The 16,770-nt window shown below is 44.8% G+C and overlaps 1 protein-coding gene across 1 annotated transcript in view; it reads left to right on the top strand.

Annotated features, from left to right (window-relative positions):
• The first annotated feature begins 1,945 nt into the window (after positions 1-1,945).
• The window catches only part of VAT1L (vesicle amine transport 1-like), a 191,442-nt gene continuing 176,617 nt past the window's right edge, over positions 1,946-16,770 (top strand). The window contains exon 1 of the mRNA XM_011945975.1: positions 1,946-2,314. Coding sequence (XP_011801365.1) covers positions 2,082-2,314 — 233 coding nt within the window. The 5' untranslated portion in view covers positions 1,946-2,081. The remainder of the gene's footprint in view (positions 2,315-16,770) is intronic.

Here is a 16,770-nt window from a genome sequence, read left to right as displayed (position 1 = left end):
GTTTTTTTTTTTTTGCCTGCACTTAGTCTCTTACTGATCTCCATGCTTCCAGTAACTCTATCATCTAATCCATCACCCACTTACTGTCAAAGTTATTATCCTAAAATGCAGTTCTGGTAATGATCTTCCTATGTTTTTGTTTTTTAAGCCTTTATGGCACCAATTGCCTCTCTGATTATGTCTTAAATTTTATAACCTGGTATGTGAGAACTTTCAAAAGCTGGTCCCAATCAACCCTTCAAACTCATCTCCAACGACTGATAAATACAGCCAATGTTCTGCCTACATAGAACAAACCAGCATCTCAAAAGCCCTTTTACCTGTTACCTTTTGGTGTATTTGAATGAGCCTGTGACCTTTTCTGCCAGAAGAACCTGCCTCATCCTTCAAGATCTAGCTCAAATGTTCCCTCCTCCATGAGAACTTCTCCAACTCTCTGGACTAGTCCAACTCTCTGGACCAGTTTTTCTGTGCATATTCTACTATGTACCAATCAGATATTAAGCCCTGGGAAAATCACGCTGGATAAAAGTAGAAATAGCTCCTGCTCACATGAATTTCACAGTTGGATAAAGGAAACAGATATTATCAGGTAAACATATAAAAGTTAGCTACAAAGGGACATAAGTGTCTCTAGTCATGGAGGATACCAATCTGGAGGTTGGAGTGTCTCCCAAAAGGAATGGACCCTTGAGGTGAGAATGAAGTAGGAGTCGACACCAGATAAAGGAGATGGAACACATACCCCAGGCCAAGGGGACAGCAGGTGCAGAACCCTGTGGAAGGAGGGAAAATAATCTTTTTTTTTTTTTTTTAAGGAATAGAAGACCAGGGCATTTAAAGCAGTGAGGCACAGGAAGACTTGGGGGAGAGAAGAGGTAGCACTTAGATCATTCATTGTACCACATTTGTTGACTGTGCCCTTCCTGCCTCATGCTCTGAAATTGACCTTTTCCAATATAAGGACCATGTCTCACTGAAATCATATCCACCCCAGCACTTCACACAATACATAAAAATAAAATCAATGTACCCAATTTATAGATGAGGGTGTTGAGGCTCAGGAAGGTTGAATGAGTTGTCCAAGATCTCAAGGCTGGCGATGGCATAGCAACTATAATAGAATATAGACCTAGTTCCTCAACTGCATCTCTTTCCTTAAACTGCCCCTAGGAAAACCAACTCCTCTCCCATCATTTTATTTAAGAAAATCCAAGTTTTTCTATGAGCTCTTTTTCTCAAAGAGCCTGATAACAAAACAAAACGCCAGTTAGTACTCTGTGTATGTGCGTGCATGTTGGGGAGCGGGTACACATTGGTCTTCCGGGAATCAGAACACGAGCAGGATCCTTTCTGGTACAGGATTCTTGTCTAGCCTCTTTAATAGCCCGAAATGGTGTGAGTGGTGAGAATTCGCCGTCGTAAGGAAGCACCTGGTGATACCCAGAAAAGAGCATCCCGGCTGACCCTGCAGGTCTGGAGTGAGAAGACCCCGGACTGGACTCTTCAGGGCAGTGAGCGGGATCTCTAGTTCCCTGCTTCCCAAATCTCTCCGCCCTTCCACTGCCTGTTTGAGGAACCATCCAATTTCCCGACTATCCCGCCCAGCCTCACAGATGGGAGAGAGACAGGGCAACCTTGTAGCGGGAAGGCATCCTCCAGGCCCAGACGTTCGTCTCGGTCCATTTCAAGGCACCCGAGCCTGTGCCGTATATAACCAAGTACTGGGCCCACGGATAGGCGGATGACAAGGTGGCCTCTCTAGGCTCTTTTTAGTCACAGATCTTCGGCAAATCTGGGTTTGGGGTCGCGATCCCGAGCCTAATTTGGGACTATTTCAGGAACTGGAGTTGAGGCTTCGTTTGGACAGGGAAGAAGGGTGGGGCGGGGGTGGAGCGCTTAGGGGCACGGCTCTTGTGAGGATTACGGCGGAGACTGAGGACCGCGGCGGCGCTCGCGGAGGCTGCAGCCATTGCACAGCCGAGCATCCCACATTCAACAGGAGGAACCCGCGGGAGAGGATCCCCAATCCCCCAGCGCCGCAGCCACCGCAGCCCGTGCGCCCCGCGCCCTCGAGCGCCATGGCCAAGGAAGGAGTGGAGAAGGCGGAGGAGACGGAGCAAATGATCGAGAAGGAGGCAGGCAAGGAGCCTGCGGAGGGCGGCGGTGGCGACGGCTCGCACCGCCTCGGGGACGCCCAGGAGATGCGCGCGGTGGTGCTGGCCGGCTTCGGGGGTCTCAACAAGCTGCGGCTCTCCAGGAAGACCATGCCCGAGCCTCAGGACGGCGAGCTCAAGATTCGCGTCAAAGCCTGGTCCAGTATCCGCGCCTTTCTCGCTTTCTCTCTTTTTGCGCGCTGGGCGCTGGGGAGGGGGTGGGAAAGCTGCAACTGGGATGCTGCCCGGGTAGAGCCGCCGCGCGCACGCCCTCCGCGCGCTCACCCGGGTCTCAGAGCCTCCCCAGGCCAAAGCTGGGGAGGATTTAGAGGGGTGGCCTCCCCAAGCCAGATCTAGGGGTGACGGGAGGAAAATGTGAGCTCCTGAGCGCAGGGAGAATGCTGGCGCCCAAGCACCCAGGGTCTGGAAGATTGCGCTACGGGAGTTCTCCGTCTGAGAGGACAACTCAGCTTCTGCACAGAGGGGTTGATGCTTAACAGAATTAAAAATATATGTATTAAGAACCGCAAGCCCACTGTGTGCCAGCTGCCGTTGGTAGTTTTACATGTGCGATCCTATGTAATACTTCCTAGGACCTCATGAGTCAGGTGCCATCATGATCCCTTTACAGGTAAGAAAGCGGCCGCTCAGAGAGAATGAGTGATTTGCCCAAGATCACTCAGCTGCCACTAAGTGGCTTGGCCGGGAATTTGATACCTGATCTTTTTCTCACCTCTATGCTGTTGTCTGAAGGGCCTGGGACAGGGTGCAGGGCTGGGTCCCGCCTCCTGCATACTTTCTTCCCCGTAGCCTGACGGGAAAAGGAACTAGGAAGCAAGAGGGTCGGTACCTTGCACCCAAGCTTGGTGAGGGTGGAGGCCAGGGCTGCAGCGCAACCCCTCTGTTTCTCCGAGAAGGGAAAAAACGCTGATCAGTCTCCCCGGAATTCCTGCTCCCATCTCAGAAGGAGCTCATCTCTCTAAGCTGCCCTCTAGTCCCCATTCCCCCTGGGGGAACTTCTCCAGGCCCTCAGGCTCAGCTGAGATTCCCTGGGAGAGTTTAAGCCTCTCTTTGTGCGGGCACTGTAAGATCATTTCCCTGAAGTTCTGGGAAGGGCTTACCCGGCAGAGGCGGACTGGACCCAACACTAGGTTTGCATGTTAAACTTGTAAGGGGAACTTGCTATTATCACGGTGAGACGAGCCTATTCCTTCCCATCTGTTTTTTAGAGCCTCCCAGTACATACTGCTCTCCAAAGCAACAGCCAGCTCACAAGCTCCTAGGTTAGATCAGAAACCCAAGATCTGGACCTGATCTGGAGGCAAGAGAAATGCAAAGGAGCATCCCCTCCCCTTCACCACCTTGAGAGCAGACGCAGGTTTCATCTGCCAGATCAGAAGGCAGCTAGTGGGAGAAGCAGGCGATGATCCTTGCCTTGCTGCTCATATATGCAGCTGGTCAGGTTTGACTCTGAACACTACTCGTGGGCCTCTGGTGAGGAATTCAGGGTAAGGGAAGAGGTTTTTGCAAACCGGGGGATCCTGTACAATGAACTCTTATTGAATCAAGTTGTTTGATCCCAGAAGGAGAGCTTATACCTGCCCTTTCGCAGCTAAATCCCCAAAGACCAGCCCACTCCCCCACCCCACAATGCCTAGTACACTGGTTGGCACACTGTACACCCTAAATAACTTATCGCTGAATGAATGGATTGAGGAAAGAGCTCGAAGGAGGATTGTTGTGTCATTATTTTTCTTTACTTGCTAGTGGAAGAGCTTTCACTTAGTACAATTAAAACCATGCATTTAGAACTCTCCTTCCTTAACCACTTCATCAAAAAATATTACCTGCATACACACACGTATACATATATGTGTATATACATATATACAATTATATATACAGTTACATATATATGTGTATGTAATTTATGACCCTTCATCCAAATTGAGGATGGGATTCTAGAATTCTATGTCAGGGTATCTATTCAGAGAGTGAAAATGATAAAACTACTTTTTAAAGGAAAGAGCATCATCTGCAGTACACATAGTTCTGTGTTTTCCAGTCTTATGCTAACTGCATAATTGCTAATAGGAACTGAAGCATTTTGAAATAATAAGTGTCAAGATGAAGGCCAAGACATTGATTTTCAAAGCCAGATGTGCAAGCCTGTTCTTCAGTGGAGCTCAACACACACGCGCGCACACACACACAGAAATCACTGCACTTCCCCGACCCCAGTTGTTCAGAAAGCCAACCAGGCTGCAGGTACATTTAGGATACAGTATTGCAAACAGCCCAGATTGATTTTCCTTTCACCAAGCTGGAAACAGAGTTAATGGTTTTACAAGGAAGGATTGTAATAGGGTTGTAAAGATGGCCCACTGGGCAGCTCCTTCTCCAGTGGGCTGGGATTGGCTGGTCAGACATGACCATTGATTATAAGTTTTAGCCTTGGGATCCAGGATGACTCATTCTGTATTTTTATGAATCAGCCGATGGCTTCCTGGATGAAGGCCTCCCTTTTATCTGCTCTCTATTTTTAATAGAAACCTTTTTGTCATAATAGGATATGCTTTTTGCTTGGAATAAAGCATAGTCCATTTGAACCAGTATTAGTTAGACCTGGAATGACGTTCCAAGTTGGCTATAAATTTTATGAAAATGGAAGAGATGAGGCAGGAAGGAATATCTATTTTATATCATTTACCCTCTTTCATTCATGGGCCAATGGCATGAGTATTTTTCCTGTAAAACAGAAGAGCAAATTGAGGCTTGGAAACATTGAGTAATTTGCCAAATACATCACACAATAGTAGAGTTAGGATTTGAATCTGCTTCTCCTTAAAGTTTTGCTGTTTTCCTTTTATTCCATTTTGTCTCCCTTGGTGGAAAAGCCATATGACATGTGATTCCCCTCTTAGCATGAAGTCTCACTTTCTTTTGTCCACCGAAGATGTTTCCTTTGCTCTTTTTATGTCTGGCTTAAGAGAATATTCTCTAGCTATTGCCAAAGTAGTATGGCTTTCTCCAGAAAGTATAGACATTTTGGTCAAATGCAGCTCAAAAAGAACTGTTGCTGGGGTCAACGTTGGAGTGATAGCAGAGTCTTCTGTCTAAATTATTTTTTAAAATGTCAGTTTTGATGGCAGATCGATTTCACCAATTATTCATGGAATTCTTTATGCAACAAGAGGTTTAAGTGATCAGGTGGAAAAAGCATGTGGTCCTTAAAGAAAGATGGACTTGGATATAAGCTTAAGTCTCTTCTCTTCCTATCCATATGCCCTTGGGGGATGTGTCTCAGTGTCTCCAAACTTCCCATACATTATCTGCAAAGTGGGGATGATAAAATGAACCTCATGGTATTGTTGAGAGGATCCGATGCAAGAAAGACACTGGCTGTTGTCAGCTTTCAATAAGTAGGATTCGTTGTGACTGCCGTTGTTGCCATATCTAGACCAATGTGATATATGCTGCTTGGTGACCTGACAACTTGGAGGCCATCATTTTAATCATGTATGTAATATAGGCAATATCATGTCACATTTGCTTAGTGATTAAGAGAGTTTCCTAGACATGAGTCCCAGCTCTGATACTTGCTAACTGGACATCTTAGGTCTGGCTCCTTGGAGGCAGAGCCTGACACAGGTATCCTTTTCCAGGTGATTTATTGAAAGCGTGCTTTTAGAACTATGGGAACAAGGGAAGCAGGCTAGGGAAGAGGAAGGTGTTAAGCAAAGATGTGGTCTTAGCTGGATCCCACTGCAGAGTCAGTCCCACCTTGAAGCAAGGAACAGACGGAGCCTTGTGTGTCATTGGCTGTGGGCTGCTTCCTAAGTGGGGACATCGAGTCTCTCAAGCAGAAGTGGCTTCTATTTGAGCAAAATTCTCTAGGGAAAGGGATGACTGAGGTTTGAGCAGCCAACACTTCCAGCAGTTTGGGGATAGGCGTGCTGCCCATAGATGTGATCTGGGTGAGGTACAAACCCTGCCTTCTGGTTGGCCTTGGCCATGTTGTTGTTAAGAACATGTTAACAAGCTTCTGTTTCCTGGGCTATAAAACAGAGCATCCATTTCATAATAGCATCCTGCTTCATAGTGTTGTAATGAAGCTTAAATGACATGCCATATACAAAGACCTTTATAAGGATGCCTGGTGCTTAGCAAGTAGTCAAGAAATGATAACCATTATTATCTAAACTTTTACTTTTGGTTGCCATAGATACTTTATATAGTTTATTATTCAAACTGGAACTCTTATATTTTGAGACAGGCATAGCAAGTAGTCAAAAAATGATAACTATTATTATCTAAACTTTTACTTTTGGTTGCCATAGATACTTTATATGGTTTATTATTCAAACTGGAACTCTTATATTTTGAGACAGGCATAGCAAGTAGTCAAAAAATGGTAACTATTATTATCTAAACTTTTACGTTTCATTGCTGTAGATACTTATATCGTTTATTATTCAAACTGGAACTCTTATATTTTGAGACAGGGTCTTGCTCTGTCACCCAAGCTGAAGTGCAGTGGTGTGATTGATCATGGCTCACTGCCATTTGATCTCCCTGCGTAGCTGGGACCACAGGCATGTGCCACCGTGCCCAACTAATTTTTTAAAAATATATTTTTTATAGAGACAGAGTCTCACTGTGTTGCTCAGGCTGGCCTCAAACAAACTGAACCTCTTCTAAAAGCAAAAGGGGCACTGTTTATAATTACTCCTATATAGGAGAAGCTACAATCATAAACTGGAACTGTCTTAAGCAAACCAAGGTGTATGGTTCTCCCCTAACTGATACGAGTCAGAACTGTGCCTTTGCTGCTATCAGTCTTGTCACAGTTGAGTGTCTCTGAGACACGGGCTGCTAGGATTTTAGGCTGGCAGAGGGTCTCCACGTTGGGCTGCAGGAATGTATTTAAGTGGCCATTAACAAACCTTGTCTGGTTTGTGGCTCCAATTGGCTTGCAGTAGAAGGGCACTAATGGATTAGGGACATTTATTTTCCCAGAGTGATTTACAGCAAGAGGCTACATGAAACTGCTGGAAAGAGACCAGTTGGATGAAAAATGGTTCCAGCCAGTCATGGTTCCATTAGCTGATCTGAAAATGGGCTGAGGGCAGGCCACATCAGAAGAAAGCTACCAGATTGGTGGGATTCTAATATGTCACGAGGGTATAGTAAATTGGAGATGGGGGAAGGAACAAACATATATTGACCAGTTGTTATGAGTCAGGAACTGAGTTACCTGTGATACACTCTGTTTCATTTCATCCTAACGACAACTCAACAAAATCAGTATCGCCATCTCCAATTAAAGATGAGGAAACTGACATTCACAGACACATCAGGATCACAGACTGCTACGTGGAAGAGCCGTGTGAAAACCCAAGTGTGCCTAAAACCCATATGGCTCTTTACATTTTGGAGAATCGGAGAGACACAGTGACAAAGACATAAAAGAGAAAGAGACAGAGAGAGACAGAGAGAGAATCAAAGAGACACAGTGACAAAGACATAAAAGAAAAAGAGACAGAGAGAGACACACACAAATCATGAGAGACCAAGAGACACAGAGAGGCAGACAGGCACAGAGACAGGAATATACAGAGAAAGAGCCATGAATGTATTTGACTGATTTGAAGTACAACTGCTAAGTCTCAAATTTGCACAGTAGTATCCTGCCTCCCACTCCAAAACAGCTATTATGTTTCTGTACTACATCCATTTTGTCTACACTTGTGAGATATAGTATGTGGGATGCTTTGGGGGATCCATCTAGATGGAGTTACTATGACTGTTGACCCAGAACACCCATGCTGATTAAACACAATCACAATCACCACTCCTTGAACCACTCAAAATATCGGAGTTCCTCCCTCTGCCTCCTTTACATTGATCAGGCCATTGCTACATTGGCAAACTGAGTATAAGTTATCCCCAAACAACCGAGTATTAAACTGTCACTAGTAAGGTTGATGTAATGAAACGTGGCCAACATGATATTCCCTATGTTTATTCAAATAAACAAGTGGCGTCCATGAGGTTAAGTGACACAGATGTTTGTAAAACTAAGAAATTGCTCAGAGGGTTTCTAATGCCAAGTCAGGAGCCACTCCGACATGGAGATTGAAATAATGTGTTCTGAATCACTCTGTATTGGATGGAAGCATCAGGATTTGACACTAAAGGATGACTCCATGCTGAGTCATCTTTAAACGTCATTTGATGATAAGAACATGGAAGTGCTAGCTCAGGGGTCACTTTTATTTAATGAAATTTGCATTCTCTCATCAACTGAGTCCTTGCTGATGATGACTGGGGATGGTGACAATATCCGCTCTTTATCTAATAATGAAATGGACTTCTTGCTTTTCTGGCAATTTGAAGATGAAAGGAAACCTAGAATCAGTGATTCTTCTAGCTCATGAGAACAAAGAAATATGTTTTGACCCCATCATTTGAACCCACTGTTTATACTTAGCCATCTTGCCCCCTGAGAATATTTTGATCTCACTATCAGTAGAGAAGCCTTTGTCTTTTCTCTCCGTTTTATGTCCCCTCTCCCTCAATCTGTATCTTCACATATTCCTGTCTTCCAATTTTTCCATTCTGCTGCTAAAAAAAAAATAGCCACCAAAGAATAACCTCACTAGCAGAAGCAATAATTGGTAGAATATACAGTGGAGTGGGAAAAAGATTGAGAAACTGAGATTTCTTATAATAATATTTTACATGAGATAGGATTCATCCAAGTAGAAATAATTTCAGAAAATAAAAGTGAAGTAAATGGCAAATAGCTTAACAGCTTATTAACAGCTTAACAACAAATAGCTAAAGTGTGCCATTTAGAACGTTTTAATTTGCTAAAAATCAACACTGTTGTCATAATTCTGATGACTTGTTCGTGGTAGGTATTTCCTCAGGATTAAACCTTTTGAGGGGTTGAAAGTATGGAATTAAAAATAACCTGGGATCAAAAGGAAGAGCCTGAAGGAAGAGCAGGAACGAAGGCGGATGGGTCCATTCAGAAAAGATTTATTTATTTCATCTAGTTGGTCAACTAGCATTGGTAGGGACTCAGTGCAGATTGGGAGGAAGCTGCTTATTCTTTGGAAAGTGCTGGGGCTCTGGTTTCAGGCAGACATGGGTTAAAATTTTGCTTTGCCCTTTATTAACCATTTGTGTTTGAGCAAATTGCTTAGCTCCCTTCCCCCTTCTCCTTTTTTTTTTTTTTGAGACAGAGTTTTGCCCTGTCACCCAGGCCGGAGTGCAGTGGTGCAATTTCAGCTCACCGCAACCTCTGCCTACCGAATTCAAGAGATTGTCCTGCCTCAGCCTCCCAAGTAGCTGGGATTACAGGCACCCGCCACCACGCCCAGCTAATTTTTATATTTTTAGTAGAGGCAGGGTTTCACCATGTTGGCCAGGCTGGTCTTGAATTCCTGACCTCAGGTGATCTGCCCACCTCAGCCTCCCAAAGTGCTGGGATTACAGGCATGACACTCCATGCCCGGCCAGTTGCTTAGCTGTCTAAGTGTTATTTGCTTCACTTATAAAATGGAGATACAACCTTATAGAACATCCGACGTATACTGGGTTTCTATGAACAGCAGCCAGATCTCAATTGTACAGGGACTAGTGAGAAACCAATGGCAGGTGGCTAATGATGGGCCAAGGGAATGGCAACTGATCATTGCACCCACCCTACCATCTATCTGCAGCATCTTTGCAGTGACAAAGCCTATTATGTACCTCAGCTTTTCATCTGATCCTCACCACCCCATGGGGTAGGTGTCACCAAAATTATCATCCATGTTTTCTAGGAGAGGAAGCTGGGACTCAGGGATGGAATGGAAATAGTGAGAAGCTACAATCGATTTGGGTTCAGATCCTAACTCTACCTCACTGTGGCTGTGTGATCCTAAGCAAATAGCACTTTCAACTTGTCTACTTCCTCACTTTGTTAATGACACGCACTTTTACGTATTGTTACAAAGACTAGCTGAGTGTCTGTAGAAGTCTTGATGGTGGCTTGCACATGGTGGGTACTCAATAAATGTTGTGTTTCTTCCTAAATGACTTGGGCTTTTACATACAGAACTGGGACATGAATTGCCATCTCCTGGTTTCTTGCCTAGTGGTTCTCACACTAAACTACATTGCCAGCAGGGAGTAGGATGCTGGCTTTTCCATAAAATGGAATGAAATCATGTCTTTTGCAGCAACATAGATGGAGATGAAGGCTGTTATCCCAAGAGAAATAACTCAGAAACAGAAAGTCCAACATGGCACGCTCTCACTTAGAAGTGGGTACCCATGGACATGGTACACACTGAGTAGAATAATAGACATTGGAGGCTCTAAAAGGTGTGAGGGTGGGAGGAAGATGAGGGTTGAAAATTGCCTAATGGTACAGTGGTCACTACTGGTGCAGTGGGTGCACTAAAGGCCCGGATTTGACCATTACACAGTATATCCACGCAACAAAACTGCACTTGTACCCCTTAAATCTATTTTGATTTTGAGATGGAATCTTGCTCTGTCACCCAGGCTGGAGTACAATGGCACCATCTCACCTCACTGCAACCTGCGCCTCCCAGGTTCAGGTGATTCTCCTGCCTCAGCCTCCTGAGTAGCTGGGATTACAGGCATGCAACACCCGGCTACTTTTTGTATTTTTATCAGTGACAGATTTCACCATGTTGGCCAGGTTGGTCTCAAACTCTTGACCTCAGGTGATCCGCCAGCTTCAGCCTCCCATAGTGTTGGGATTACAGGTTTAAGCCACTACACTCAGCAATTTTTCTTTTTCCTTTTCTTTTCTTTCTTTCTTTTTTATTTTTTTTTATTTTTTTATTTTTTTGGATGCTGGCTTTCAAAGCCACCCAGCTTCCAGGCTTGGGAATAGATTCGGACTGATCTATTGCTGCCCTCCCACCAGCCCCCTGCATCCCTATCCATGGGTTGCTGCAGGGATTTCTTTGCTAGCGGGATGTATATAGACAATCCAGCCTCTGGAGCTTGGTTCACTCTCATTCAAAGGAGTCAAATCCCACACTTCGGACCCATCACTGACACTCAACACTGACAGCAGGGCTCACCCAGGCATGAAGAAAGAGCACCCCATGACCCCCAAGCTCCTGGGACTTTCTCTTCCTAAGAGAGAGCCTTTTGGACATCTTGGCATTTGTCACAGAAGAAAAAGTGTAATTAGAAGGAAGAAGAGACTCTTCACAGGAAAGGGCGGCGAGCATGTAATCTCAAATTAGTTTGATTCCTCTGTGTGTGAGATCTCATACAGAACATCGGTTGGAGGCATGGTATGAAAATGAGGGAGTTTTATGTCTAAAGGCCCAGGAGACAAAATAGATGTTCCAGTGAAAGAAGCAGTTTTATCTTTGAACGTCGTAGTTTCTTGATGAGAACATGCAGTCAGTGTCTGTCCTCAGTCTCCTGTCAATGACCCTGATGCCTCGTCCCCAGAATTTTCCTGGAGCCAGGGACATGCTAAACAATGCCTCACCAAACAGAACCCGAAGACAAAGCATTGGGTCCTCTCAATCCTGACTTCTCTAAATAACTGTGGTTCCCAGAGCCTAATGCAGGATAATTATCTTCTGAGCAAGGGATGACAATGATTCCTTTCTTAACCTGGCACTGGCCATACACCCAAGCCAGATGAGAGGCAGTATGCTTCTTGGTTGTAAAATAGTTAATGTGTGAATTAAAACAAACCTGGATTCAAATCCTGGCTCTAACAATTTTAGCAACTTGTATAACATTGGAAAAATGATTTAGTCTTTTAAAACCTCAGTTTGCTCACCTGTAATACGGATATGATAATAGCATGTATGGGGTAAAAGTTTTTGTGTGGGGATAGAAAAAAATAATGCAGCTAAAGTGCCTAGCAAGGATGTTGATACATTTCATATTTGTTGGATGAATGAATAAATGAAGTGTGTGTGTCATATAAGATGTGTTTGATAGATATTAATGGTGGGGAGGAGGTACAAAGAAATAGGACATTAAAAAGTCCCTCCATGCTTCATAAAGTTTTGCGAATAGAGTCCCTCATTCAGACTCCACCTGTATCCCCCAAAGAGTACAAAGCCCTGACATCAAAAGTAGCTCAAGCAGGATGTGCTACTGTGTCATGACATATACAAGAAGATCAAGATTAATTCCTGAAGGGACAAGAGAGGAAATGGAATCAAAATATACTGTGCTCCTACTGTGTGCTAGAAACTGGACCAAGCTTAGAGATCTTCAGAGGGCAGGAAGGCCACTCCCTTCCTCCCTCCCCTCTCTCTTTATTTCAGCCCTGCTGGCCATCATGATGAATTTGTTCCTGGGTTTCTAGACTTTCTCCTCTCCTTCCCCTTCTTTTATCCTCTCTCCTCATAAGTTAGCTTCATGTGCTCCTGCTGCAATGAGCTTCCTTCCCGAGGCTGGTAAAGGTTGTGGCCTTTAGCTACAGCTGCCGTGTAAAAATTTAGCAAGCCCCAGCGCAAAGAGAACTTTTTTTCTCTCCCAGTTTTCATGTATTAAGGAATGAATTTGATTGGTCCTTTGCAAATCACATTCCGGGCCCTGGAGATTTCTATCCCTCTCTTCCTCTCCTGGTCCTGCTCCTCCTCTCCTTGTCCCTCTCTCCCTCTTCTCTCCCTGTCTTTCTCTGTCTCTCTCCCTCTCTTCTTTTCCCTCCCTCTGTCTTTCCCCCTTTCTTCTTTTCACTTTCTCCATCTCTTCCCCTCTCCACTGTCTCCCTCTCTCTCCTCTTTCTCTCTCTGGCTTAAGAAAATGAGGAGCTGTGATTGACCACACCTGTGCCTCATGCTGAGGGTAAATACTCCAAAAGGATTGGAGAGCAATTACCAGAATGTGGGGGATAAGAAGCACATGGGACTAATTTAAATGGTAGCCATCATGGGTGGATGTGAGACTCTTCTTCATCCAGTAAAAAGTGAAGAATCCAAGGGGAACTGGAGAAATCAGGTCCATTCCCTCTTCTGTGATTGTACCTTTCTCAGCAGTTATTAAGTCACATTAAATAGCATATATTTTCAACTTTGAGACCCATCGTGTTGTAAATCTTTTTGGTAACCTTGGAAATTCTAAGAATTTTCTCTGTGATCAGTTAACTGTTGAATGCCAAGCATGGTGCTTGCTTCATAGTAGGCACTCAATAAGCCTGGAGAATGAGTAAACATATTACTGACTTTCTAGTAAACATGACCTTCCTAATACAAACAGTAGTCATTCCTGGTGAGTGGGGCTCAAGCTTCCCTTCTTCATCTCAGCTTTCTCCAACAAGAACCTAAATCTCTCCTGAGGCCTCTCACATGCAGATCTCTGAGTGACAACCTGGAAGAATACCAAAGGAACTATGTTTTCAGGAGTTTTGCTTCTCCTTAACACGTCTGTTCTCTTGGAAGCGAAATGCACTTTTTGTGCTAATAACTACTTTCTCTAGCCTGGGAAATGTGGGTCTCTGACTTCTCAAGATGCTCTGTAATTTTCTCCTTGTTGACATCTGGCTCCATCGAGTGCCACAGACCAAAGCTCTTAGAGAGAACCTGCCATGCAGCCCCAATGACTGTTATTCCATGAGCAATCACTCAAGCATCCCTGCAATACATGGGATTATCATGTATGCCTGGGGACTCTAAGGCTGACCAACCTGGATGTTAAAATCATAAAACCGTATTTCTACGATTCTGTCCCTACCCTCCGTAGGTATCAGGCCCCCCAAACTGCACCTTTCAATACCCACAGAGAGTTTCAAGGGTTGCCTAAGAGGTATTGCATAGGTGCTCAGAAACACAGTTCTCCTGGTTCCCCAAATGATCCTGAACCTTTTCTATGGTCTTGTTCTTCTCCCACTGCCATACACTAAAGCTACCCAGAATATGTCCCCATTTTCTCCCTGTTCCAGATAGAAATTCAGGCTCCCTGCTTGGGCTGTGGCACATTTTCCCCCCAACGCAGGTTACAAAGCAGCACATGCTACCTTGTATATTTAATGCTCCCACTGTTTGGAGTTAATAGGAAAGATACATTAATTATATTTCACTATTATCATAATAGCCTTTTTTTTTTTTTTTTCCAGACAGAGTCTCACTCTGTTGCCCAGGCTAGAGCGCAGTGGCCCAATCTCGGTTCACTGCAACCTCCGCCTGCCGGGTTCAAGCGATTCTCCTGCCTCAGCTTCCCGAGTAGCTGGGATTACAGGCATGTGCCACCACACCTGGCTAATTTTTGTATTTTTAGTAGAGATGGGATTTTGCCATGTTGTCCAGGCTGGTTTCGAACTCCTGACCTCAGGTGATCTGCCTGCCTTGACCTCCCAAATTGTTGGGATTACAGGTGTGAACCACTGCCCCTGGCCCCATAATACCCTTTACTGGGTACTTTTCATGTACCACAAGCTCTATCCTGGGTTTTATGGTGATCTCTGTGACACCAAGCATCGTACCCATGAAGAAGCAGGATCAAGGAGGTGAAGGAACTCACTAACCATCACACAGATAAGCCACAGAAAACTTGGCTTCAAATACACGGTTTATCCCTCTCCAGGGCCCACACCTTTCCCACTCCTTGCCCCTACCTTTCAGTGTTCTGTCCTAGACAGGAACTCCTGGAGCCAAAAACGACCATGAATAGTAGGAAATATCCACGCGCAGAATTCTGCTCACCATTAGTAGAATTCCAGCCTGCTTCATCCAGGCCTGTACTCTCCAACTCACTTTTCCCTTAGGATGAGGTTTGTTATTGCTCCCAGAATACATAGCTACCCTTCATGCAAATGGACACATTGTGGGGCAGCCCCACTGGCCCAGGTAGTCTGAGCCGTATGATTCAAGGGAGCCCTAATGAGACTTTCAAACTGCACTCTCTGTACTCCTGCCCCTCCTCCCAACACAGGCACACTTGTATCTCTGAGTGAACTGTCCATCAAAGTACACACTTTCATTAAAAAAAAAAAAAATAGCATCCCTCATCTAGGATCAGAAAGAAATGCTTTTCATTTATCTGTGCGACACCTACTTCAATCAGCTAATGGGGAGCTATTAAACCTACCATACCTGTGACTGATCTGAATGATTTTCTAATTGGTTTCCCTTTATCCGCTCAGTTAAACTCACTGAAATTGTTCCGACTGGGGACCTCGTAATAAACTCTGACTCAACGTTTTGCAGCCAGAATCGAGGATGCATGACGCAGCCACTGATGCGCCCACCTTCCTGAAACAGTCCTTTCAGATTTGAAGGCCTTTTCTGTCTGACCCCGGAGGAGAGACAGACAGTCCATGTCTCCGGGACTACTACTTCATAGGAAATGAATGGCAAAGGCAATTTTCACCCTCCCACCGCTTTGAGCCTCAGCATCTCTGTCTTCAGCCAGCAGCGCATGTGGGAGACTCCACAACTTCCTTTTGCATTTTCAGCAGGCTTCTTTCCTAGTCATCTTTTTTCCATTTGTGTCCTTAAGATAGCTGAGCCTGTTTGCTCTTCAATGGAGACCCAGCTTCCAAAATAATTGAAAAGCACTGGCAAAGTCTTGAGTCCCTTAGAAAACACTAAAGTTGCCGGGGCACGGTGGCGCACGCCTGTAATCCCAGCACTTTCGGAGGCTGAGGACGGTGGAGCATGAGGTCAGGAGTTCAAGACCAGCCTGGCCAAGATGGTAAAATCCCGTCTCTACTAAAAACACAAAAATTAGCCGGGCATAGTGGCAGGCGCCTGTAATCCCAGCTACTCGGGAGGCTGAGGCAGGGAATTGTTTGAACCCGGGAGGCAAAGGTTGCGGTGAGCCAAGATCGTGCCACTGCACTCTAGTCTGGGCAACAGAGCGAGACCCCACCTCAAAAAAAAGAAAACACACACACACACTAAAGTTGCATCCATTCATGGCACGGACAAGACTTCTCAAACATTTTCTTTTCCTGCAAGTGCCGCTGCTCCCTCCAAACTCTCCTCTGCTCTCTTCAAACTCTTCCAGATTTTGAAACCTTGGTCTTGCTATTTCTTGGCAATCTTTATTCACCTTTCATATCTAGTCTTTAATCTTCCAGGAGTAAATTCTTGCTTTTTTTTGAAGCGCATCAATCAAGCAAGTCTTTGATCTTCTCAGTTTCCTTCTCACCATCACAGCAGTGGATGCAGCAGGGCCGCCAGCCAAGCACGGCTAAGAGATTATTTCTTTTGCAAAAAGAAAGAAGAAGGCTCAAATCATTTGTAGGTATTTTCCTACTTACACCTTCCGTGGAGAAATTATTGTTTGCCAGCCTTTAACGTGCCCTGTGCTAAGCACTGAACATTGAAAGGTGGATTTTAAGACAAGACCTGTGCCCTAAAGTTGCTCAAAGTCTATAGAGAAGATAATAGGGTAGAGATGCTGCTCCTGTCTCCTCCTTAGGATCCGTTAGACTTAAATATTACTTAACCAAAAGTTCAGTTTCTTAGTCACACTAGTTACATTTCAAGTGTTTAATGCCACATGGCCAAGTGGCAACCATATTGGAGAGCAGCAGACACAGAATATTTCCATAATTCCAGAGCATTCTCTTGGACGTGTCTGTTCAAGTCTTCATCTCCTTTTT

Source organism: Colobus angolensis, unplaced genomic scaffold (genome assembly GCF_000951035.1).
Source record: "Colobus angolensis palliatus isolate OR3802 unplaced genomic scaffold, Cang.pa_1.0 Scaffold248, whole genome shotgun sequence".
Lineage (NCBI taxonomy): Eukaryota > Metazoa > Chordata > Mammalia > Primates > Cercopithecidae > Colobus > Colobus angolensis.
Note: the sequence above shows the minus strand (reverse complement) of the source record. Positions and strands in the feature narration are given on the sequence as shown.